We start from the raw sequence: 26,491 nt of genomic DNA on the forward strand, positions 1-26,491 counted from the left end.
TGAGGGACAGAAATGATCTGTTGGGAGGCAGGTGTCAGTCAGCAAGAGAGGAGAGAGAAAACAGCGAGGTGAATACAATTGAAGTACTTTATGTACAGGTATCAAAGTAGAACAATGAAACCTGCTGAAATTATTTTAAGAAGTGGAAAGGAAGATGGAGTATGACAGAAAGGGTGAATTTTACCAAGTTACATCCTATGCTTGCATGGAAAGATCACAATAAACACCTCTATACAACTAATGTATGGTAATGAAAATTTTATAGGGGCTGGGGATATGGCCTAGTGATAAGAGTGCTTGTCTCGTATACATGTGGCCCTGGGTTCAATTCCCCAGCACCACATATATAGAAAATGGCCAGAAGTGGCGCTGTGGCTCAAGTGGCAGAGTGCTAGCCTTGAGCGGGAAGAAGCCAGGGACAGTGCTCAGGCCCTGAGTCCAAGCCCCAGGACTGGCCAAAAAAATAAAAAAGAAAAAAGAAAGAAAATTTTATAGGAAGATCTTAGGATAGAAAGTTAATGTGTTGAAATAGCCAAAAGGCTGGTCTAGGAAGAAGATAAGGAGAAGAGTGAGCGATGTGGATAGTGGGAGGAGATGCTTAGAGAAGGAAAGGAGTGTTGATCACTCAGGCCCTCTCGTGAATTAGAGTCTTGAGGTTTTGCTTTGAATGAAGTCTGATTAGAGGAATGACAAGATTTGGTTTGCATTTATAAGGCTTTGGATGTTTGTTGTGAGTAGAATACCAAAGAAAATAGAAAAATTTTGGAGATTATTAGAGGGATTTAGGTGAGATATGATGGTAACTTGGGCAAGGGTGATAATGCGGACATCTGAGTGTTAACAGTGCACTATGAATTTGGGAGGGGAGTGGTAGACTGAAAGAATGAGAAGCAATTAGAGGCTTCACTTGTGATGCAACCAAATAATATGAACACTGGGAGTAAGAAAATGAGAAAGAATAGTAGTCAGATTTTGTTTTAGAAGTCACTATTTTTGAAGGCAGGCAAGTCCAGCTGACGTCACAGATAACCTGTGCCTGTGAGTGACTGAAGTGAAGGTCCCTGAAGGAAGGAGAACAAAGGTAAGATAGCAGGATTCCAGGATTGTGACAAAAGTCTGAGATTATTATACAAAAGCAAGTGATGCTAGAGCTGGACTACTCAATTATATACAGGAAGTACATGTATGAATTGCTAAGAACAGAGCAATTTTAGCCACTGTAATGAAAGGCACTTGGAAATAGAAGTAAACAGCTGAGTCAAATGTTTCTTAGAGAGTGAGGGAAAGGGTAACACTATCCAAAAAGAACTGTACTCATTACCTGACTTAATAATGGCAACCCATCTGTACATCACCTTTGTAATAACGATAAGAAATTTTTAAAAAAGTTGACGAAGTGAAAATAATATTTCTCAGGATGCAACAATCCTAAACTTGACATTCTCCATATTGCCAGCGTCCTGTCTTTCATATGCACACACAGTTGTGAGCGAGAACAAGATCTATAATGCAGCCCCATCCCTGTCTTTGGAATAGAAAGGAATCAGGGAATTTGCAGGGTGTTATTTTTTACCTTTCCATTCTGACTTGACTTAGGTTTTGAGGAATTTTTTCCTTTTTTGTGAAGGAGAAACAATGGTGAAGTCTCCACGGGACACTCGGAGAGAGAAGTATGGACCTTTTCAGAGTACTGCTGGAAATCTTCTACCTCCACATCTCTATCCAACCTGTGTTTGGAACAAAGGAAAATGACGGTAGTAAAAGAATGCTGGCAAGTGATATTTGTGTGTAAGAATGGGTCCTGACCTGTCACTGGCTAATCTAGAATCCCTGAAATTCTTATCCAAAGAGTTAACTAACAACCATGTGCCTGGCCCAACACATTCTGACTGGTGGAAATCCTTTCTCTCATCACACTCTTAGTCTCCATTAAATTCCTCCAATGCCTTTTCTTGTTCTCAAGGAACATCAGTCATCAGTGTTAAGGACCTAAAATAATGGCTTTGCTTAAAGTCATGCACTAAATTAGCCAGACTTTCTTAAACTCTGAATGGTGATTCTGGTATTCTATAGTATACCCTTAAAAACAAGTAGGACAAGAAATGTACTCACTACCTAACATATGTAATGTAGCCCCTCTGTACTTCACTTTGACAATAAAAAAACAACAAGTACAGAAGCAATTACATCTAATATTTTATAGTATGTGATAGACCAGGTGCTCTCCAACATGCTTTATTGTGTTATCTTATTGGTTCCTTATTGTGAGGCTACTAAGCAATCACTACTCTTGTTTGCATTTTTTGGTGGCAAATGAAGGCTTACTCAGCCACAGTTATGCAGAAATTAAGTGGCAGAAAAAATAAACACAAACCCAAGCAGGTCAGTTGTTCAAGCACATGCAAACATACAAACTTTTAATTACTACCTGTTGCCTTCAATAAATTTCAGACTCCTCTACCTTTTTTCCTTTTTTAAAAATGCTGATCCTGGGGCTTGAACTGTGGGTCAGAGTGGTATTGCTGAGCTTCTTTGGCTCAAAGATAATGCTCTACCACTTGAGCCACAGCACCATTTCCAGCCTTTTTTGAGTCATTTATTATGGAGATAAGAGTCTTATGGACTTTCCTGCCCAGATTGGCTTCGAACTATGATCCTCAGGTCTCAGCCTCCTGAGTAGCTAGGATAATACGTGTGAGCCACCAGTGCCTGGCTTTAAAGTTCTCCATCAATAATGTACCTATTTTCACTACTGCCGCAGTCCTTCTAAATCATGCAGATTCATTAATAATAAAAGCATAATACCTGGCAAAGTAGGCATTACTTATACAGCCGGTGAAATTAGCATACTGGGGACTGATGGGAGAGCCACCAAAGTAATACTTCTTCTCTCCTGCTGGAGACGGTTCTGCTTTCCCTTTGGTAAGATTCTTATTCACAAGTCTGTTTTGATCTACTATCAGCTCATATCTGCAAAAGAGACAGTGTCTTTATACACAATACAGCTACCATTTCACCTTGAGTTCCCCTCTAGGTTGGATAAGCATATTTTCTCATGAAACTGAAGTGAAACATCTGATTAATAAAAAGACAAAGAATTCTGTCAGACTCTTCATTAGGCTCAGGATAAAATGGTTGAATATTTTTATGTGCAAGGAAGACTCTCCCAACCAAGATTGGAATCCCACAGAGTAAAGAAGTTCATGACTAGTTAATCTTGTGGGTTTTTTTTTTTTGCTGGAAAAAAATGGACCGTTCCACATGATGATCATTTAATCACACTTGTGGGGGACTGTTTTCATTGTAAAGAATGTTGAATGGTTTTCCCTTGATGGGAAATGGAGCCTAGAAAAATCCTACTGCTGTTTGCTTTTTGATGAGCTAGCTTCCTAGAAAAGGACACAGAACAACAGCACTTTAGAGTGCAGGTTTATTCCTAGTTTGGATTTTAATTGTGACAAAGGAATTTAAAGATAAAGTTATAGCTTTTAAAATGTAGCCATCAATGTAGCATCATCCAGGGTTCAATTCAAAATCTGACTAAGTAGTAAAGGCTGAGCTGCTCCTAGGGGAAGCTCCCCACACTCCATTCAGCAAACAGGGTTGAGATGTTAGTCATTTTACTGAAAACAAACCCTTTTATACTTTCATTAAGTAACTTTATGGTGATTTATTTGGCATATCTTGAAAATTAATAGCAGTTTTCTCAAGGGAGGGGGGAAGACAGCATGCTGTTCCTTCCACTGTTGTTTTGACTACCTGAAAAGCAATCGGAGAGCTTCTTTCGGATAGCAGTATTTGACAGGATCACCATTCGACAAATAGAGACATATGGTGGGAAGGCCCAAAAGTGAGGGGTTGTACCTTGTGGGTGAGACAGAAGCGATGATGAAGTGGGCCAGCCCATCATTCAGTTGCTTTTCTGCCAACTGGACCTTGATCCCCTTCACATCCATGATGACAGTCCCATTGTCCAGTGAAATGGAAAACACATCAGACTGAAATGCAAGCACAGGTGATTAAGAGAGTCCAGGGACTGAAACACGGACTCCTTTTTAAGACTGGCTTTAAGGAAGAAACACAGTGTACAGGAAATTTGCTTGAAAAGTGATTGCTATGAGTAACAACAAAACAGTCACTTTGGCTTATATTGGTATTGCTTATAATAGTAGATATGTTCCAAGGGAAAAGAAAAGTTCCTGTAATTTGAACTGCAAGGTTTGGGCAGTTATTTCACGCTAAGAGTTGTCCCAGTTTCAATGACTTTTCTAGCCTGAGCATTTCTATTCATTAGTTTCATTTAACCCCCTTTAAAGGACAAATTTAAGTCTCCTGGAGGGTGTAGCTAGATGTCCATGCAAGAGTTAATTTGGTTTGGACTTTTTAAATACTGCCTTTTTTCATCTCTAGAGATAGGAGAGATATTTCAAAAGGCAGAAGTCATTTCTTTTTCTGAATTTGTTCACTCCTTGTCTTAAAATACTGGTAAATGCTACTCTTGCTTTTCTTTCCAATTTCCTCTTGAATTCTATCCCGAACAGACTACTTTTTGTGAACAAAAAAGTATTATTTAACTTACCAGATTAATCTTAAGGCAGTTTTCACAGCAGAAAAATCCTGCTAAATGCTTTCCATATATTCTCACAGATGCTACTGATTTAAATGAAATCAGATGTAAATGTGAGATACAGGTAATGGCCATAAAAAGCAAATATCTCTTTATGTGTATATTGGTGATGGCCTTTTAAATGTTGTAACAGTTGGCTCTTAGCATCATCAGATCTTATTTTACTCTGGAAATAACAGTTTTGTAATATGAGCTCAAAAATATTCTGTAGTAAATTCAGGAACAAGGAAATAAGCACGTTCTTTTTATCTTATACATTAAATCACACATGTATTTATGTCTAGTGAGCAAATAGAGGTTCTTAACTTTTATGTGGAATTCTTCATAAAATAATATTTTAAAATGTATAAGACAAAAATACAGGAATAGGAAAGAAACCAAATGTACTGAAACACAGTTTTCAAAATATTAAAACAATAATCTGTGATACACACACATGTTCACACACACACACACACACACACACACACACACACACGGATAAAGGGTCTTATTCTGTAGCCCAGGCTAGCTTCTAATTGTCTGTTCTCCTGCTTCAGCCCACTGAGTGCTGAGATTATAGGCCTGAACCATGATTCCAGGCCTATACTTGTTTATTCAGACATTACATAGTAAGATATAGTAGGAGATCTAATAGAAATGAAAGTAGAAATGAGCAAATATGGTATTTTCAGATGTCTGTGACAAATTTTATAATTTTTGTGAAACAGAAAATATTAGTAAATTTTTAAAATGACAAAAGCATAGGTACTGATAATACTACTGTGGTTTGTTGACATATAACACTGAAGAAGATGATAAATTTGAGCTACAAAAAATAGAGATATACTTTATCCTATCTAACTCACAGACTCCTTGATTTCTAGCCAGGACCTCACAGACTCTTTGATTTCTAGCCAGATCAAATGTTTAAGAATTCCTGATATATCTAATACTGTCTACTGTCTGAAATAAGACATTCTTTTGTGTGAGGATCAAAATCTGAGCTTAAAGTCATTTGTTGCTGCATAAAACTTACTTTTAGTAGACAAAACATTCGTCAAGAAGTGTTCACAGAGAAAAATCAAATGCTTACCCCTGAAGCATAATAGAATAGTAAGCCATTTGGCTGTAATGTTTGGAAGCTAAAGCCTCCTTCGAAGCCATCGAAGAAAGATATTTTCTGAACTGAAGAAATGAAGCTTTGCCCATTGAAATATGCTCTGCGAGAAATCTGTGCAACAAAAAAGTGAATACAGTGTGATTTTGGTAATTACTAAATGCTTAAAAAACCAGTTACTTATAGGAAGTTTTTAAATTGGATTGAGTGGTACTTACAAGAGAGTCTTCTGGGCATCCATAACCAACTCCCAAGGTTTCTGTCTGCTCCAGTAAATTGAAATCTTTTTTTTGGAACTGGAAACCCTTCATGCATCCTCTGAAGTTTACATCCAGGAGAGAGTGTGCTCTTAGGGTCCTGGAAAAAAGAGAATCAGTCTTCATTGATGCAGTCACGATGAGGGTGTTACCCTGCTCATGGAGGTCAAAAAGTTTGAATTTGTTTCTAATTATTTATAAAGGCTTTGTGATGATTCATATTTTTGTACTTTTCTTTGAAAAGTATAAGCAATATCAAATCTTTCTCTATGGTAGTGTTTTATGTCAAGACAATTGTTTATAGTTCTTAAAATTTTACATTGTTATGCTATTTTTATAATGACTCAGCAAGATAAAGGAAAATACTAGTGTTTTGTTTTTACATATGATCTTAAGGTTAAACCAGAGGCAAAAATATGGTCAGCTCTTGGTAATATCATAGAAATTACAAAGTAAATTGTTCTCTCATATTACAAATATTAAGAATTTAAGTCAAATTTTTAGACTTTCTGATTTGCAATGCACTATAACTTGAGGCATATATTATAAACATTTTGCTGCTGGATCAATAGGAACAGTAAGAAATCCTTCATCCTTAAAATTAGATGGCATCCTGTTCAAGATTGCAATCCTAGCACTCCCCAGGCATGCTGCATGGGAGATTCTCTAGAACACATCACATATGGAATGAATGTGAAGTTGATTTCTAAGATATTCCAAGGGCTTCACTGTACCTTTGATGAACACTGAATAACCTAACAGCCTTTTTTGTTCTGCTTTGATCAGATCATACTTGGAGGATGTTGCTAATTGACACACCAAGGTGCACAAAAAGGTGAACATGATGAACAGCTAAAGTTCCTCTATGATGTGATTGGAGGGCTGAAGAGGGCACTTAGTTTGGAAAGAAACTTGGGAAGACTTCTTTAGATAAGAAACACTGAAACATGATAACGGATGGTGCTGGTTTTGACTCAAGAGAAAGAAAATCTTTATAATAATTAAAGTTATTAGATACATAGTCTTTTTGCCTTCTAGAGTAAACGTATACACATAATAAATTCATTTAAATACAGAGCTATTCTGTAACAGATGAAGGGTTACATTTCATCAGAAATTCTCAAATTTGGTTGTACAGTAAATTACTTGATGAGAATTATTTTTTTCTTTTATTATCTTTTATTATTTTATTGTCTAAGGAATATACAGAGGGGTTAGTTACATATATAAGGCAGTGAGTATGTTTCTTGTCAAACTTTCGACCTCCTCCTTCGTTTTCTCCCACCTTTCCCCATTACCGGTTCCATCCCCACCCTTCCCTGACTTGTACAGTTGGTTTACAGCATATTGTCTTGTAAGTATTTTGGGCCTTACCCTAGGAAAACTAGAATTTCTGGAAAGTGGTCACACACAATAGCATTTATAGAACTCTTTGGGTTGTCCTAGTGAAAACCACTAGACTGGGTATTTTTAAAGTTGGCTTTCTTTTTTTTTTCCCCATTACTGAATTCTATAAGAGTTTTTGTCTTCTTTATTGTCAAAGTGAAGTACAGAGTGGTTACAGTTTCATATGTAAGGCAAGTACATTTCTTATCCAACTTGTTACCACCTCCCTCATTTTTCCCCATCTTCCCCTTCCCCAATTCCCTACCCTGCCCATGGGTTGTATAGTTGGTTTACCAATTGGTTTTGTAATTATCACTGTTGCAATGGCTTGTCTTTTTATCTTTTGTCTTTCGGGTTTGGTATTCCTTTCCCTTTAAAGCTCTCTGGTTCTATGACTATGAGTTGACATTTTGAATATGATAAAACAATGTTTCATTATACCAAAGCCACAGCTCCTTAGTTAACTTTAAAAAATAAGGCTCAAACAAAACACATATAATTTGCTTTTCCGGTTAAAAAGAAATATTGTATTAGATTGTGTTCTCTTTCCTTTTAGACGAGGAATTTAATAATTAGAGAACTCTGTGCATTACATGCATGAGATATGAATTTAAGAACATCAGGGCTGGGGATATGGCCTAGTGGCAAGAGTGCCTGCCTCGTATACATGAGGCCCTGGGTTCGATTCCCCAGCACCACATATACAGAAAATGGCCAGAAGTGGCGCTGCGGCTCAAGTGGCAGAGTGCTAGCCTTGAGCAAAAAGAAGCCAGGGACAGTATTCAGGCCCTGAGTCCAAGCCCCAGGACTGGCAAAAAAAAAAAAAAAAAAAAAAAAGAACATCAGAAAAATTGAGTGCAGAGGGTTTGGGGATACATGTGTGCTTGCCCCTATGCATGTGTATAAAAGTAGCAAGTGGGGTTTCTTAAACCTGTTGCTAAACTTCTCCACTTATTTAGTATTCAGTCATACAACATTGAGAATAAACAACTAGTTAACACAAAAGCCTCACCTTGAGTGTAAAATTTCAGGAGGAGCACCTCCAATGTATATATCTGTGAAGGGTATTTTCATCTTTTCATTATCCATACTCTTGACATGGCGTCTGTCAACTACCAAAATCATTTTCTTGTCATTGTGGTAAATGATTGAGATCTGTGAGAAATAACATGAAGTCAAGCTTGATCAAAAGTTTTATATTTTAATTATCTCACATCTATGTGTTTGTTCACAAAATAGGGAACAAGTTTTGCTTTCTTATTCATGGACATGAAAATTTTTGCCCTTATGACTACTATTCTTCCTTCCTGGGGAAGCAGAGGCAGCTAGAAATCAATAGTGAGACGTATGGTTTGCCATGTCCCTTCCGAGGAGATGTGAGAAGGAAGCAGAGCAGGTGCCTTCTTTGTTGAAGTAAAATTGATATATGAAGAACTGCACATATTTAATGAATAGGGTCTCAATTTTTGCCAGGGCTATTTTGAACTCTGATCCTTTTATTTAGGTTTCCCATGGAGCTTTGATCACGGACACATACCACTTCACCTAAACAGTTCAGTTTAATTACTATTCTTCCTGTCTTATTGAACTTAGATAAACCTAAGTTCAAAATCCAAAACCAAACCACCCAAAGTATGATTATTTTACCTCATGGTATTTTGCATCATTAATCTGGGCTTTCTTCAACGTGTCTTCAAGATGGACAGGGCCATTGCTGAATCCAAAGTCATAGAACACATGTAAGTAACCATTGTGCATTTCCAGGCTGAAAAACATGCTCTGTGGAGAGAAGGAAGTTGTTAAGATGGAGCATCTGCTTTTATGAAAGTGGAGTTAGATTTAGCTGAAATGAGAGCGTTTTGTTATTGTTGAAATTATTTTTGAAAGCCAAGGAAGTCCTATGCAATTCTTACTATGGAACAAAATGAAGATTTCTCATGGCTTTGAAATTTCTTTATGTGAAGAGATTTTTTTCCAGTGACTTTGAACTCTTTCATTAAATTTTATTGTATCAAATTAGTTTGCAAGAACTGACATCAGGAGAGAGAAAATTTAATAGCCAAATTTTGAAGATTTAACTTTGCCAAGGTACAGGAAATTGAAAAACTGTACGTGATTTGGTAAGCATAGCTATTGAAATGTGTCTTAATTTTCTTTGCTTTTGGTAGATATCTAATTCAGTTATAAGAGGCAAAAAAACAGTACTAAAATAAGGACAAGACTTTTGAATCATTGTATCATGAAGAGTTCAACATGGTTCTCAAAAGTATTTAGCTTATTTAAGTATAACATTACTGACATTGATATTAAAGTCAGTTTTAGTGAGAGCAAGAGTTTCTGTATATTTTATAAGAATTTTATTTTAGGTAATTATTCAATGTTTTATCTTTACATAAATTTGATTACTACTTTTGAATGTTTCATGAATACTTACATCTACCTACCTTTAGTTCATCATTTATAAGGATATAGAAACTTCATACATTTTCACACACACACTTGTATCTAAAGCACTCTAGCTTTTTTGACTGCTTAAGATATATGATTTAGAAAGGAGACCATTGTGAAATTTCTGCAGGGAGATTACACTTTGCTCTTGGTACTGATTTTTCAAGGTTTTCCTAGTCTATGAAAGGGCTTGCTTAACAAACATCAAAAAATGTTATGTGGGGAAATGCATTTCAGGACTGCTTTGATTTACTGCAGTTACAGCTTCTCTGAAGGGGAAACAAAAGTCCAATCTTGCTTTCTAAACTAGGAATTCTTCACTGAGTGATACACTCAGTCTGGAAAGGTACCTGGGAAATAGCAAAAAGTAAGGGAAATAAAGAAATAGGACTTTTCTGTTTACTCACTCCATTGACCATCAGGAGCACAAGGCCATGATCAGCTGGGGTTCGGACTTCTATGTCAAAGCGAGTCACCTGACCAAATTTCCCTCTCCTTGTGATGTCCCTCACCACAGCATAACTGGAGCCATCAAAGAAGTAACTGGCAGCTCGACTCTGAGTAAAGGCCAGTTTATTTCTGAAACAGAAACAGGATCATATGAATATTATTATTTCTGTCATTTTTTTTACCCCATTTTCAGGTCTTTCATTGATCCTACTTTTAAGTGAAGTCCTGTTGTCTCTGTGGAAGAACTGAAGAACTTATAAGTAAGTAAACTGGGCTGTGTGCATGTGGCTTACTCTGTACTCCTAGCTACTCAGGGGGCTGAAATCTGAGCATCATGGTTGGAAGCCCGCTCAAACAGGACACTCTGTAAGATTCTTATTTCCAATTAACCACTGAAAAGCCAGAAGTAGAGTTGTAGCTCTAGTGGTTGAATGAAAAAGCTAATAGACAGTGTTCAGGCCCTGAGTTCAAGCCCCAGTAATTCCCCCCCCCCCCCAGTAAACTGATTTGTTTTTAATGAATTTCTCCTTTACCCTATGTACTAATACAACTGCAGTCTCCAGGAAAACCCTCCCAATCTTTGCAATCCTAAATCAAAGCTCCAAACAAACACATTTGATGCTTCTATGTGCTCATCTGTGATAGAAAAAATACTGAAGATCTTTTTTTTTGCAGACATGATATTGTATAGTTTCACAACTATTCAAAGCACAAGTCGGAGAACCTGTACATTGGCACACACTCATCCTGCTGACTGCTCTTGCCTAACTACCAAAGTCTTTATTACCCTTAACTGTGTCTTACCTGGCACAGGGAACTGACTTGGAGGGATCCATGTGATAGATGTGCTTAAAGTTGTACAAGCTGATCACATCATTATTCAAAGTGGCCAGCTCCAGGCAGCCAGCAAAGCCAGGCAGGTTTAAGCTGGGAGGCAGCTGTGCAACAGACAAAGAAATTAACTTACCCCCGGCTATGATTCACCCACACTGCACAGAACAGGACACAAAGCAGAGCGCTTGTCAAGAGGGCACACTTACAGACATGAACATCTTTTGAGATCAGAGTTTGCAACAAACTCGATGACAAATCATTTAAAGAATAGTCTATTATGCACATCCTAGCAGAGAATGTGGGGCCATGTGTACTCTGTATGCTGGACAATGAATTCATGACAAAAAGCAATCCTCACATCAGTTTTATGAGGCAGGCATTACTAATCACCTACAAAACGAGAGAGGGTGATTCTCAGGAAGCTTAATAAGGTGCTCATAACCAGTATGAGGTCCTGCAATGGAAACGCTAGATTGGCTTTTCATCCTCTTAAGACTCTTTTATCCACCCTTCATCAGGTCTCAGGTTCTCCCCTCAGTCCTACTCTCTCCAAAAAGTTTGATTTCATGCCTATCAGTTGAGATAGGCATGTGTGAAACTGCTCTTGTGCAATGCTTAAGACTAGGCCCAAAATGTGTATCACAAGGCACTCGCAGCAGATTGACTAATATTAATTACCTTTGCATATATCAAAATAAAAAATTAGTTGATTTTAAGTGTTAGCTTGAATGCATTGGACTCTATGAAAAGATAGGTAGTAGAGATTAGATATATCATATTTGTACATTCTAATGTTGAAGTCTACTTATTGAGCTGAGTTTAAAACTTCTTTTAACTTGCTAAGTAGTTATATACAGAGGTTAAAATTCCACAAATCAGGTTATAAGTATAATACATGTTGATCATTCTCACCCCTTATTCTAGTTCCCCCTATACCTATAGCCGTATAGATCTATGAAATCAATCATTGTTAATTTGTAACAAGTCAAAAGTCAAAATGTAACTGGATGGCCTACCTTGAAGTTTGAAGGTACTCCTCCAACATAAAACACTGTGTCCTCAGGACTCAGGTCCAGCAAGGAGTTGTTTCCTGCAAATGTCCCCTTTTTAATAAACTTTTCCTCTGCTGTGCTACTGAGACTTGGGACTGTCAAAAACACCTTTCCGTGTTTCCCTATCCTATTGAGAGAAAGGATTGACATGTTTTATTAATCTTATAATTTGTAATATATATATGTGTATGGATATCTATATCTACTTTCTTAATTTGAAATGCTAATTTCTCTTCATTACAAAACTGGTGATTTGATCCTGTTACTTTCAACATCCCATGTGTATCTGTAGTTTCTACTATTGATGACGTTCTTGTATCACCTTCTTGTGATTGTATCTACACTATCTCTGTAATCTTATCTGGGTATATTGGAAACCATGTATACTGGTATTAGAATTAGGAAATTGAAAGGGAATACCAAAATTGAGAGACAAAGGGTAAAATAAGAGAAACAACAACAAAAGCAATACCTGCAAAACTGTTTGGTGTAAGTGAACTGAACACCTCAGGGGGGGAAATGGGGAGGGGGAGGGGGGTATGAGGGACAAGGTAACAAACAGTACAAGAAATGTATCCAATGCCTAACGTATGAAATTGTAACCTCTCTGTACATCAGTTTTATAATAAAAACTTAAAAAAAGAAGCATTTATTAATTAGCATTGATTGTCAATGGGAAGGGAAAGAACACACTGTTTTGCAATTAACTCTTGGGATACCTGGGTAAAATAAACCTAGTAAAGAGGTTACTGTTTTGAAATTATGACCATTTTTTTCTAGCCTTTACTGTTCCACTAAAGTTTTTGAGAAGTAGTACACAAATAGTGAAGGAAATAGGAGAAAGACGAAAAGGAAGAAGATATTTATAACACCACAGAAGATGTGCGTTCCATCAATTTCTCATGCAGAGTACATATAAATTGTGTGCCATGGAGTTGCCTTACCTTTCAATCTTGACAATGCTAAAGTAAGCAGGCCAGGAACTGACAGGTTTGGAGTCCAGGGGAATCTCCACATCCTTAGTCCCCAAGTTATAGACATACATCAGGTTATCATTTTTTATTGCAAGGCCCATGTATTGTTTTTTGGCCTGAAATGTTAAGAAGTCACTTAAATAAAATGCATATAAATAAATATCAATTTTTCTCACCTATCAGTCTCCTGTCCCTATGCTCACTCCACGTGCAACCTAGGAAGGAAGGGGGGTGACTGCATGGTTGTACAAAGTTGATGGTAAGTTAGTGCACACAATTCTAGGACTATGCAAAAATGATTGGGCTAGCCAGGGGTATCATGCATCCTGATACTACAAATTGTTGCAGTAGCTTTAAGCAGGATCAAATATAAATAAGTTGCTGTTATTCCCAAGGTCTTTGAAATACTCTGCTCAGATGCATCAAAAGTAGTAATAGGTCACAGGTAGGAAGCAAACCCAGAAATATCCTACATAGAGAAGGCATTTCTTTGCCCTCCAATCTTGCCACAAAATTGATTTCTATTTCTTAGTTATCAGAATGTGAATTTGTCTGTTTTCCCATGTAACTTTGTTTCCAGCAAGAGAAAATGCAGTTTTCCCTTTCAGCACTAGCATTTCCTTTAAGTTCTTATATTCTTACACTTTTGCTTCCGAGGTAGAGAACAAACTGATCTGAGATCTCAGCCATGTCTGGCTGCTTCACGGGAGGCTTCATATACAGACTGAGGGATGTGAAGGCCTTTAAGTCATCCATTCTGGTTTTGGGGTGCACTTCAACAGCTGACTGGCCATCAAACATCATGGAGACTTGGATCTAGAGTCAGAAAATCATTCCATTAACAAATCCCCTGCAGAAAGAGACAGAATTCTTTCCAATGGTTCTCAGTAGTATTGCTTCTTGTCTGAGGGGAAACCAATCAGAGCTCTGTTGGCCTTCATTTATTTCCTTCTACACTCTTACCTTATTGGAAAAAAAAAGAATTGAAGGAAGACTATTATACACTTGACTTGAGATAAAAGAAAGCAAAACAATAAAATGACAACATAGATTAAAGAATGATGATAGATATGAATTCCATAGTAAACTATGGGTTGGACCAAACAGCCTGAAGGGACATCTGACACAGTTTACAACACCCCAATAGCTATACAAAAACTAATTATTTGGGGGAAGTGTAATTAATCTTGAGTATTAATACAGCCAGAACTTTTCTTCACAGGGCCATATAAAAGGATCATGGGGTGAGGTTCTGGAATCATCTTTAGTCATGCCTGTACAGTCAAGGGTTGAGTCAGCTGTGATAGCACATTCTGGTAATCAACAAGAAGGATAAGGAAGGAAGATCATGAGTTTGAGACGAGCCTGGGCTATACCATTAGTTGGGTACCAGTGGCTTATAATTCTAGCTACTCAGGAGACTGAGATCTGAGGATTGTGGTTCAAAGCTAGACCAGGCAGTAAAATCCTTGAGATTCTCATCTTCAATTAACCAGCAAAAAGTTGGAAGCGGATGTGTGACTCAAGTGGTAGAGCACCAACTTTGAGTGAAAACTTAAAGAAGACATCAAGGCCCTTAGTTCAAGCCCCAGAACCAGCATACACATACACATACATATACACACATGCGCATGCATGTATGCATGCACACATGCACGCATGTGCACGCAGAAGTCTGGACCTGGTCTCTTGTAGTTTTGAGATGTGACTTTACCAAGTAGTAACTAGGTAACCATGAGTAATTCACTTAGTTTGTTCCCCATTTGTAATATGGAAGCAATTTGTTTGGGAAATGAAGCAAGATAATACCAATAAAGGGTTTCTCAATTCTTAGCTCGATGTAATAATTATGTAGTTAGAAAATCCTTAAGAGGTTTCTTTTTTTTTGCCAGTCCTGGGCCTTGGACTCAGGGCCTGAGCACTGTCCCTGGCTTCTTCCCGCTCAAGGCTAGCACTCTGCCACTTGAGCCACAGCGCCGCTTCTGGCCGTTTTTCTGTATATGTGGTGCTGGGGAATCGAACCTAGGGCCTCGTGTATCCGAGGCAGGCACTCTTGCCACTAGGCCATATCCCCAGCCCCCTTAAGAGGTTTCTTATAATGATTTTCAGAAAGACATTATAACAAAGCACAATTTGAGCACATTTCTGACATGCTGAGCTAATCTGACCCATTAGGGATTTTGAGAGTATTCAGAAATGGATGAACTATGTACACTCATGCCACTTATACAGATCTTTCTGAACACTAATTAATATTGATTTGGCTGATCTTGGTAGTCAGGAAACTTAAGATTCTATTCCCAAGTGATGAGAATGCAGCTGTCTTATGCTGCCAGTTGAGTAAATATCAATACATCTTAACAAGCAACCAAGCAGGGTGTGAGAGTGGAGCCTTTTTATAATAACCAAGAGTCTGAGAAGTGTGTATGTTTGTAGGACAAGCGCCTCATTTTGGGGAGATGACTCTAGGCCAAGGCTCTTTTTAGAAAATGCTTTTAGGTGACAAAGACCCCAAATCTCTAACTCCATATAAATAATAAGAAAGTACCCATAGAAGCTTAGTATATATATATATATTTTTTCCTAATACTCAGGGCCTTGAGCTCTTACTGAGCTTTTATGCTCATGGCTGGTGCTCCACTACTTGAGCCATGCCTTCAGTTCTGGCTTTTTGCTGATTAACCAAGGATAAGAGTGTTTTAGATTTGTGTACTTTGGTTGACTTTAAACTCTGAGTGTTTGTTACTAAGATGGCTGAGTAGCAGGAAATATAGCTTTTAACATACCAATTCTTAATATACCTTAAGATAAACCTTCTTTTAAAAATTCATGGAGACACCCAAACAAGGTGATATAGGACTATTTATCACATACCATTTAAAATTTGGATATAGTTAGCAAGAATCATCTCTATCATTATAAAATAGTTAAGCTCTTACTCTTGGTCTATAGTGTCTCATTCTTAATTGAGAAAGTAAAAAGTATATAACTTGACAGTGAAAAAAATGAGTCTGGCCCATAGATCAATAAGAAACAAACTGAAAAGAGTTACCAGAACAGGCCCTACATTGCCACACAAAACATTATTATAATAATTATAACTCCCCAGAAATTGAGGTGCAGTTGAAGTGGTAGAGTACCAGTCTTGAACAAAGAAAAAGCCAATAGAGAACACAAGGCTCTGATTTAAACCCTAATACTGGCACAAAAAAGGATGTATATGTATATGAGTGTATATGTATATATATATACATGTATATATGTATTTATACACATATATGTATATAGGTATATGTATGTATGTATGTTCTCTCTCTCTCTCTGTGTGTGTGTATGTGTGTATTTTGAGTTATTCTTGCTCTGAGGTTGGGAGCAAAAATTCCTTCTGTGATTCTAAGAACTCTGTTAGGCTATTGTGTCAAGATGTTTATATAAACACTGGCTCTGGTGACCTTGCTCCTAAGTTGTTCCTGTAAAAGAATCTCAGAAATGAGTCTTCATTGAGTTTCTTCAATTTAGTTGGTGTTAGCTAAGGACAGCTAAGCATATAGAGTGCTCAATAAGAGCTTCACATAACCCATGTGTAGACCAGAGGATTGCTTGCAGAGGTAGAACAGATGGGCAACATTGCAATTGCCCAACTGTTAAAGTAGCAAATGATAATATTGAATTGAATCTTTTTCATTGGTGCTTTACTTGATTTCATTTGTTATCTTGAGCTTTGCTGACTAGCTTAACTCTATGGTTCTGAATCATGACTACACATTAGAATATTTTAGGAACTTTAAAAAAATATAGATTGTGAAGCTGAGCACCGGCTACTCATGTCTGTAATCCTAGCCAGTTAGATGATCATAGTTTAAAGTCTGCCTGGGCAGACGACAAATCTGAGAGACTCTTATCTTCAATTAACCCGTAAAAAGCCAGAAGTTAGGGTGTGGTTGAAGTAATAGAGCACCAGCCTTGAACAGGAAAAACCAAGAGAGAACACACAATTCTGACTTTAAGTCCTAATACACACACACACACACACACACACACACACACACACACACACACACACGCACGCACTTCTCACTCTGAGGTTGGTAGCAGAAATAGTTTCATTTTTTTCTAATTTCCTTCTGTGATTCTAAGAACTCTGTGTTGGATTTAACAGAATGAAGCTTTCAGAGTCCAGGAGCTGCCCAAGGAGTTGGAGCTGAGCTTCAGGTTCTCATTGTAACTGAGTGACTATGAGACCTCTCAGCTGTTACCTTGTTGGCAACACTTCTGGTCTGAGCAATGAGCTCCCGGATCCTCTGGATGCTGGCAGAAACATTGCTTGCAGGCCGCTTCTGCTCAACAGTACGAAGCTGATCCAAGAGCTGAGGGACCACTTCTGTCAGATTTCTTACTGCAGTAATAAAGATCAGTAGCTTGAGTAAATAGCTGAATATTACATGGATTTCAGCAATCAAGTGGAGAGACAACACATGATTACCTCTAGTAGAATGTGAGCAGTTATTTTCCATCCTACCAAATTAATAGTAAAGTCCAAAGTAGAATCCATTCCTACGTTGTGATATTTAGATTACCTATTGTTATAAGTTGAAAGTGGAACAGGCTAACTTAGACTGTACATTGCTCAAGGTCAGGATCTGTAACAAATGTCCACATGTCCCCTTAATCACAAAACACAGCTTCTACTTGATTTTTACTATAAATGATTTAACAGGTGTCAATGAATTCACCAGACAAAATTAAGAGGGGCAATGTTTTCCAGGAAGTCTGCGTGGGTATCATCCATTTTGTTTCAGCAAAAGCTTCCACTAATGAAAACTATGACTATTTCACTTACTTCAACAATCTTCCTATTACCTATTTATATGAGATGCACATTTATTTTCTATGTCTACATACACAGACTGATAGATGAATACCATTTTTCCCTCTTTTTCTAAACTAACTTCTACAATATTCCAAGCCAAACTCCAAATGCAGCATGCTCTCTGCTTCTCATCAAAAGATGCATAGATTTTAATAGTTCCATGTGGATTTAAGCTGTCAAGTCTAAGAGATACCTGCATCTCTAGCAGAGTCCACGGCAGTGTTATAAGCTGAAGAGTCAAAACTTTGAAGATTCTGTGACCAGTCGGTGAGATTGCCAGCCATGGGACCAGTAACTCGTTGGACCTCCCTCGTCGCCTTGTTAGCCTCCTCGATGACCAACTTGGACTGACCAAGGCGTAGCTGAGCATCACCTTCCACAAAGCACAAAGACATTCACTCTGGAGTTCATTGGAGAACACCAACACCCAGTTAATCACAGGGATAAAACACACCTCAAGACTTGGACTAGTAAGGAAAATTAATATTTAAATGTATGTCAACAATGATATAATCCAAGTATACAAAAATGCAGAGTATTAATAATTGAGTATTCAAGGCTCCACAGTCTCATTGAAAGCAAGTAATTTATTTGAAAGGTTTTCTAATTAAGAGGTAAGTGTTTTAAAAAGGAGAGACAATTTCCTCAAGTGACAGATGTAGAGAAAATGCATATGAGATTTTGAGATTTTTAAACTTAGGTTTATGTCTAAAATTCATCACAAATACCTCTTCCATTTATGAAAAACTATTCTCATGGGATGCTTTTGCCATAAAAATGATGCTACATCCAGAATACATTAATAAAAAAGGTGTCTTGCTTAATAAAAACAATTTCATAAAAGAGTTTCAATAGTGTGATCCCATTTTGTGAAAAAATTCTGATATACTGAAAATAAAAATAATATACAGTATTTGAAAGAGGGAGGGGGGAGGGGGAATGAGGGAGGGGGAATGAGGGATGAGGTAACAAACAGTACAAGAAATGTATCCAATGCCTACTGTATGAAACTGTAACCTCTCTGTAATTCAGTTTGATAATAAAAACTTAAAATAAAAAAAATAATGTACAGTATTTTTTTGTTTACATGATGAGACTGTAACTTTTGTCCTTTATTTTTCTTATCTGTATTTTGTTATTTTGCTATTAGGATTGTGTATTACTTCTATAATAAAAATAATTAGAAATGACTTAGATGATGTTAGTGCTTCAGACCTGTAAAGTAAGGAAACACTTCAGCCTCATAAACTCTGAATTCTATCATTAGTTTTGATCCTGGATTTGCTTCCTCCTAGCAGTGCCTATTAGAACAAGTTCCCTAACCTTCATCAGCTCCAGGGCTCCTTCCAGCCCTGAGTTAATAATGGCACAATGCCCCACAAGCTAAGTTCCCTGGTCTGTAGCCAGCTCTCACAAAACATCAACAAGAAGTAGTTTGGATGCAAGGCTGCCCACAATGCTTCTCACTTCACCACCACTCCCCTGGCCAGAACTTTGGTGGACTACAGACCTGTGGCTAAGATCTGCACATTTTAGCAAAAAATCCACATCTAGAAATGTCTTCATTTTTCACTCTGTGGAGGAAGGCACATCTGTTTCTAATCACATCTTTCTAAGACACCCCTGAAGTCCAGATTAGTTAAAATGTATACCATTTTTCTCCATTTGGCTTGCTGATCTTCCTGCTTAGGTGATAAGAAAAACTTAATATATATCAGAGGGAAACTGTTTAAAGTGCAGGCCAGGGAAAGTCAACAATCAAATTAGGGCATTTTGCTAACAAGGATGGATGTTCATGAGAAAGCATATTGTCCAGAAGGAGAACAGCATGATCCCATTAAAACACTTCAGTACGGGCTCAGGCACAGAGGGAAATGGGAAAAAAAAATGCTCTCAGATATAAAAGTCACTATTGGGTGATTACAGTTTTTCATGGTAATGAATATTCTTTTCTCCCTAGAAAGGGATATTAATTCATAAAAAAATTCACAAGTCCTTATTAGAAACATGGGTAATAAGATAGCTAATTACCTAATCTTTCCACAGAGATTAGTCTTATGAATCAGTGAACAATGAATGAGACTTTAAAGTTCTCTGTGTGATTCTTACCTCTTTCTGCTGCCTGGAGTCTCCTCACGGCATCATTTAGTATGTTTTTAAGGATGTCCTTTCTTGAGAGAGCTCCACTCACACGCCTGCTGGTGTCAGCTACAGCTGCCTCATTGCCTAGGGAGAAGCAGCAGCAAAAAAGTCCGAGTGGGTTCAAGACGCCTAGAAAAAGTCTCCATGAAAACAATGTAAGTTCTGATCAACCATAAACTCATCTGCAACATCCTGAATATTTTAGACATAGATCATCAATACTAGAAGTTGCCACTTACAGTAAGAAGTATAGAATTGGGCTGGGATATGGCCTAGTGGTAGAGTGCTTGCCTCGCATACATGAAGCCCTGAGTTCAATTCCTCAGCACCACATATATAGAAAAAGACAGAAGTGGCGTTGTGGCTCAAGTAGTAGAGTTCTAGCCTTGAGCAAAAAGAAGCCAGGGACAGTGCTCAGGCCTTGAGTTCAAGCCCCAGGACTGGCAAAAAAAAAAAAAAAAGAAGTATAGAATTGCAGAAAATTTGTAACTGGTTGGGAATGATTTAATATGCCATAATACTAATTTCTTTGAGAAATAAAGCAGTGATATAGATGAATCACATATAACAACACAGTCAATCAAGAACTGAAAAGAATTTTACCTAGTTGATGATGAATTGTTATATAAGAATAATTCTTTGTTCTTTTTGTTCTTTCAATAGTATGCTTTGTTTTATTTTTATTAATTTTTGGTTCTAGTCCTAGGTCTTTGGGCTTGCACTCAGGGCCTAGGGACCGTCCCTGAACATGTTTTGTTTATTTTTATTTTTATTTTTTGCTCAAGACTAGCATTCTACCACTTGAAGGATAGCCCACTTCCAGCTTTTTGAAGATAAGAGTCTCATGGACTTTCCTGCCACAGCAAGCTTTGAATTGAGACCCTCAGATCTCAACTTCCTGAATAGTTAGGATTACAGGCGTGAGCCACTTCTGTTGAGGATTCAGTTTCAGCCATGAAGGGGGAAGGGCACAGAGCCCCCAAGATGCTGCCCTTCCCCGCCAGCTCTGGGGTAGTGTGGGAGGAAGTTCCTCCCACCTTCTGGCCTCAACCGGAAAAGAAAGCCTCCGCCCCTGGGAGGTGAACAGGTGTGTGCCACCATGATGGGGTTGTCCCTCCCACAAAGGAAGTTTCCTGATATCACTTGATGGACATGGTCCTTAGCCTATGACTGGCCCTTTGGCCAGCCCCCTTTCTTTCCCGCCATTGCCTCTATATAAATGCCTTTCCCTATTAAAGTTTTTGAGACACATCCCACCACTGCAGCGTGTCCCTGATGCCTTCTTTCCGCCCCCGGTAACATGTGAGGGGACTGGGGGGAGGGGAGGCTTCAGCAACCTTTCCTCAACTTAGCGCAAGTCCATGATAGTACACCTTTGGCCTTCTGTCGGCAGAAGGCAAGGCCAAGTGCTCTTTCATTGATTTTGGGGTCACCATTCTCCCCGGGAGATCGGGGAGAAGGGGATCGTTCAGATCCCGACACACTTCAATAACATTTCAATTAAAATCTAGCACATAACTAAAAGAGGGTACATGTTATAAATCCCTAGCTTGCTGAACACAAACACAGCCAGGACTCAGGTCATGAAAATAGAATGTTATTAGAACACACCAAGCTTCTTGGGACCCTATGCTTACCCAAGGATGACCACTATTCTGAGTTTTATGTCTTTCTGCTGTTGTTTCATTTTAAATTCTATTAAAAAGATATCACAAATAGAGCTCCCTTTTGGCCATCTCTACACCAGCATTTGTCATTGTTAGTTTTTTTTATACTGGACATTTACCTGAGATTAGGTAGAATCCCAGTTGTTTTGATTTGCATTTCCTTTATGGAAATTAAGCCTACTCATGATTGAAATTCATTCAAGAATGAATAAACAGTAAACTAAAATTACAATGTAGCTCAATAGATGGTAACAGTTTAAGATGAAAACCTGAATTGATATCACAAACATGCTTATTATCAAAAGGAGATAGTTCTATTAAATCTTGACCCTCAATTGATATCACAAGCATGTTTATTGTCAAAAGGAGATAGTCCTATGAAGTCCTGAACCACGTAATTCTAAGTCCCTTTCACTGTCTCTTTTATGAAGAGATTTTAACCAAAAAAGATCATGAAATAAATGGCTAAATCTGTAAAATATTCAAAGATATGGATATAGAGTGATTTATTTGGTATGCAATATGAGTGTGTGTGTGTGTGTGTGTGTGTGTGTGTGTGTGTGTGTGGTCTTGGAGCTTGAACTCAGGGCCTGGGCATTGTCTCCAAGCTTTTTTTTTTTTTTTGCTCAAGGATAGCTCTCTACCACTTGAGCTACAGCTCCACTTTCAGTTTTTTTGTGTGTGATTAATTGGAGATAATTGATTGGAGAGTCTCATTGTCTTTCTTGCCTGGGCTGGCTGTAAACCATGATCCTCAGCTCTCAACCTCCTGAGTATATTAAAGGTGTGAGCCACTGATACCTGGCCAAGTATGGGACTTTAATAGATTCTCATAATAGAAATGTTTCTTTCATGAGGTTCAAATACTCAATAATGATTTACTTTTCCCAAATAGCAGTACTTTGTTAAAGGAAGCAAAAGAAAATTTATAGTAGACTTGTATATTGTTTAATAAATTTTAGTTTAGAAATTCATAAACTCGCTGGGAATATGGCCTAGTGGCAAGAGTGCTTGCATCGTATACATGAAGCCCTGGGTTTGATTCTCTAGCACCACATATATAGAAAACGGCCAGAAGAAGCGCTGTGGCTCAAGTGGCAGAGTGCTAGCCTTGAGCAAAAAGAAGCCAGGGACAGTGCTCAGGCCGAGTCCAAGGCTCAGGACTGGCCAAAAAAAGAAAAAAATTCATAAACTTGTTGGATAAATAAATTTATCAATTTGTTTTATAAAGTTATAAATGTTTTAATCAATAAATGTATAGATTTGTTTTATAATTTTTGTTTAAAATTTTAAAAAATTGGTAGGAGTTTAGTTTCAAACTTGGTTTTTGTTTTTAGGTGGTAGTTAGAAGTGAGCTAGAAAATGAGTTTCCAGTTCATTAGTCAATGCTCAAATATCCTTGGGAATTAGTTTACTGCTTCAGAGATGAATAATACTTACGGAATTTCTTAATTCATTTAGTTGTTTTCAAGAGTAGAAATTTCATTTTTATTTTTAAATGCTATCCTTGGAATGGATTATTATCTTAGAGACTGAACTCAGGGACACACACTAACAAAGTAGGTGTTCTACCACTTGAGCGTACCTCCAACTCTGTTTGCATTGGTTATTTTTGATGAAGCTTCTTGCATTGTGTCAGAGCCAGCCTGGGCTTCCATCCTCCTACTTATGTTTTCCTGTGTCTCTGGGGATGATAGGCATATATCACCACACCTAACCACTGAATGAGATGGAATCTTTCAAACTTTGTTTGTTTTTGCTTATTTGTTTGTTTCAGTTAGCCTTAAACCTCAGTCATTAATCTCTGCCTCCAAAGTAGTTAAGATTATAGGCTTGAGCCACAGAGTTAGCTCATTTATATTTTTCTTCCCCATCCCATTCATGAATTTGTTTGCTTTAGTTAGCAGGTACAAAGCCCGGCCTTTGAAAATATTTCTTGCTATAGGATCATTAGACTTGTCCTAAGTGCAGTCAACTGTGAAACATAAGCTACAAGAAATTCCAAGAAGCCAGATGGCCTTGTGACACTCTGCCACACTGATTGACTCTCAGAAGGATGATCCATTCCTCTAGAGTAAAATATTTCAAGGGCCTTCTGAATTGTTCAAGGAAGAGTAAGTGTAGTTTTACTGTTAAGTGCATATTTGAAAATTAGTACTTATGGTAAGTTTCTATTAGTCAGTAGCTACTAATCTATTTGACTAGTAAGAATGTGCAGCATATATGAGACAAATATGTTACCATGTAGTTTTTCTAGATGCAGGCTGTGTTTCATCATAATTTACTTTAAAATATCAAAGCAGGAGCTATTGGTGAACAATTCAGATGTAATACTACTTAGTTTTTAAGACCAGGTTTTAGAAATCTCTGAATTAGGTGTATGAAGGGAAGGAGGCAGAAGGAAGATAGACAGGTAAAGTATTTACTGATATCTGCTTGGTCTTGCAGGTCTCTGGCTTGATTGAGAAGGTTGTCACTTTCATCTCTATGGTAAATGATCTGAGTATCAATCCCACTCACAGCCTACAAGGGAAGTGGGGAGAAAGTAAGACTGACAGCAGAAGAAACATCAACTTTAGGATTTAAATGACACAATGAATCTGCTAGACACAGCAAAATTCAGATAGCTTCATTTTCATAGTTCAAAATCAGGGTCAAATATGAGCATGAAAAATCAATGTCCTTAAGAATTTTCAGGATATATATTTGGATTTTTCAAGAAAATCATGCAAACCTAGAACAGTGCTTCATCCATGGCTCTCTCAAAGTACTTATCACCTAGAAGCCACTTAATAAATAATACGAGCTGAAGAAAATCTGGATTCATGTATAAAGCACATCCTTTATTATTAAAAACTAGTCTTCAATACATTTTCTTCAGGATCTTTGGCTACTAACAATAAAAGAAAATAGAATTTGTAGATTGAAGTACACATAGTTTGGAAAACTTGCAAACCAAGACCTTCATTGCATAAAATGGTGTTTTCTTAGTCGATTTTCTGTCATTTTTATTTTACATTGGAAGCTCATGATATGACATTAGAAAATAAAACCATTAAAATTGGACAAGGTAATGTATAGATAAACCTTAGAGAAGGGAGATACTCACGTCATAAATTCGCTCAGTGATATTCAAAGCAAATTCTGCCTTTTCACTGGCTTCATCAACATAACTGGCAATATTTTCATAGACATTTGATGCATCCAAGGCTTTCTGCACCAGCCCATTCATATCTGAGCTGTGCAAACGTCTGTTAATAAACCAATTGGTTATTATTTCTCCTGATCTCTTGGGGTATGTGGCTCTCTTTAAGGATTATGTATACTTGGTTATTCCAAGTCATCTGGCATGACTCTGATGTGCCTTTGCTCATGTTACCCGCAACACTTCACCCCATTTTGGATCATGTCAGCTGCTGCCTAGCTAAAGCTGCTGTAAAAAAGGAAAGAATTATGTAAAAACACCCCATTGCTCCTTTCTTTCATGTGTTTCTGTGGTGGTGGTCAGGTGAAGACACAAACCTATAGTCATCCTCACCAGCCCCTTGTTTGAATCCACATCATTACTCTCTTTACCATAAGAGAAGATGAGGCTGAGAGAGAGGACATATGTTGGTTTGTAAAGATCTCACCTCAAGCCCGACCTCACCTCTGCCCTTACACACCATGTTCGCCTCCACTTCCCCTTTTTTAGTGTAAGATTCACTGAACATTAACTGAGTGCCCATCATGCACTGGACACTGTCACATATAGGGGCTAATAAGAGGATGGCCTCAAATGATTCATGTGAGGCCTAGTAGAGATTAAATCTGTAAGTGCTCACCATCCTGCACCTGGCATCCAGGAAACTTCCAGAATTGGTATTGTAAACTGAATGTATATCTACATAATCTATTTTATTACCAAATGAATTTTATTCCTCTATGATATAAATTTGACCCCAGTTCCACAATTCATCCTCTGTCTTTCATATCAATTTTATACAGTCTTAAACCCATCTGTTTGTTTTCTTTTCTCTGATTTCTAAACACAGATGCCATTGATCATTTTATTCATCAACAGCCTTTCAAAGGTTCTTGGTGACCTAGTCAGTAGAGGACACTGTGCATGTCGTGCAGATTTCTCTTTTCAAACTACCTGAACTATCAAACTCAGTCCACTGTTTCTCAGCCTCCTCCTTTCCCAGTACAATCCTGGATTGTTCTTTTAGGCTCTGAGTGACTTTCTCTGTATATTCACAGTGACTTCGCTCTCCTCTTTCCAAGTTTGCTATCCATTCTATCTCCCTGGTAGCAAGGCTGACTTACCCATTAAGAACATTTTTTTTTTTTTTGGCCAGTCCTGGGCCTTGAACTCAGGGCCTGAGCACTGTCCCTGGCTTCTTCTTGCTCAAGGCTAGCACTCTGCCATTTGAGCCACAGCGCCACTTCTGGCCATTTTCTGTATATGTGGTGCTGGGGAATTGAACCCAGGGCCTCATGTATATGAGGCAATCTCTCTTGCCACTAGGCCATATCCCCAGCCCCTATTGTTTTGTTTTTTAAATGCAAACAAAAAATGTTTACACTTCCATTTTTTAAATGAGAAGAAAATAAAAGGGGATAATAAAAATGATGCTGTCAATCTTTATGCCAGTTTTGTTTAAATTTATTTTATGGAAAAAGGGACTAATCAAGCAAAGTGC

The 26,491-nt window shown here is 37.8% G+C and overlaps 1 protein-coding gene across 3 annotated transcripts in view; it reads right to left on the bottom strand.

The window, feature by feature from the left end:
- Positions 1-26,491, bottom strand: part of Lama4 (laminin subunit alpha 4) — a 145,182-nt gene that overhangs the window by 22,897 nt on the left and 95,794 nt on the right. For all 3 annotated transcript variants that reach the window (XM_048353934.1, XM_048353932.1, XM_048353935.1), the window contains 17 exons: positions 24,916-25,057; positions 24,233-24,329; positions 20,107-20,223; positions 18,191-18,370; positions 17,384-17,523; positions 13,770-13,943; positions 13,098-13,243; positions 12,118-12,280; positions 11,072-11,205; positions 10,225-10,396; positions 9,017-9,148; positions 8,382-8,524; positions 5,945-6,083; positions 5,703-5,840; positions 3,865-3,998; positions 2,806-2,970; positions 1,574-1,727 (listed from right to left, as the gene is read on the bottom strand). In XM_048353934.1, coding sequence (XP_048209891.1) covers positions 1,574-1,727; positions 2,806-2,970; positions 3,865-3,998; positions 5,703-5,840; positions 5,945-6,083; positions 8,382-8,524; positions 9,017-9,148; positions 10,225-10,396; positions 11,072-11,205; positions 12,118-12,280; positions 13,098-13,243; positions 13,770-13,943; positions 17,384-17,523; positions 18,191-18,370; positions 20,107-20,223; positions 24,233-24,329; positions 24,916-25,057 — 2,470 coding nt within the window. The remainder of the gene's footprint in view (positions 1-1,573; positions 1,728-2,805; positions 2,971-3,864; positions 3,999-5,702; positions 5,841-5,944; positions 6,084-8,381; positions 8,525-9,016; positions 9,149-10,224; positions 10,397-11,071; positions 11,206-12,117; positions 12,281-13,097; positions 13,244-13,769; positions 13,944-17,383; positions 17,524-18,190; positions 18,371-20,106; positions 20,224-24,232; positions 24,330-24,915; positions 25,058-26,491) is intronic.

Source organism: Perognathus longimembris, chromosome 9 (genome assembly GCF_023159225.1).
Source record: "Perognathus longimembris pacificus isolate PPM17 chromosome 9, ASM2315922v1, whole genome shotgun sequence".
Lineage (NCBI taxonomy): Eukaryota > Metazoa > Chordata > Mammalia > Rodentia > Heteromyidae > Perognathus > Perognathus longimembris.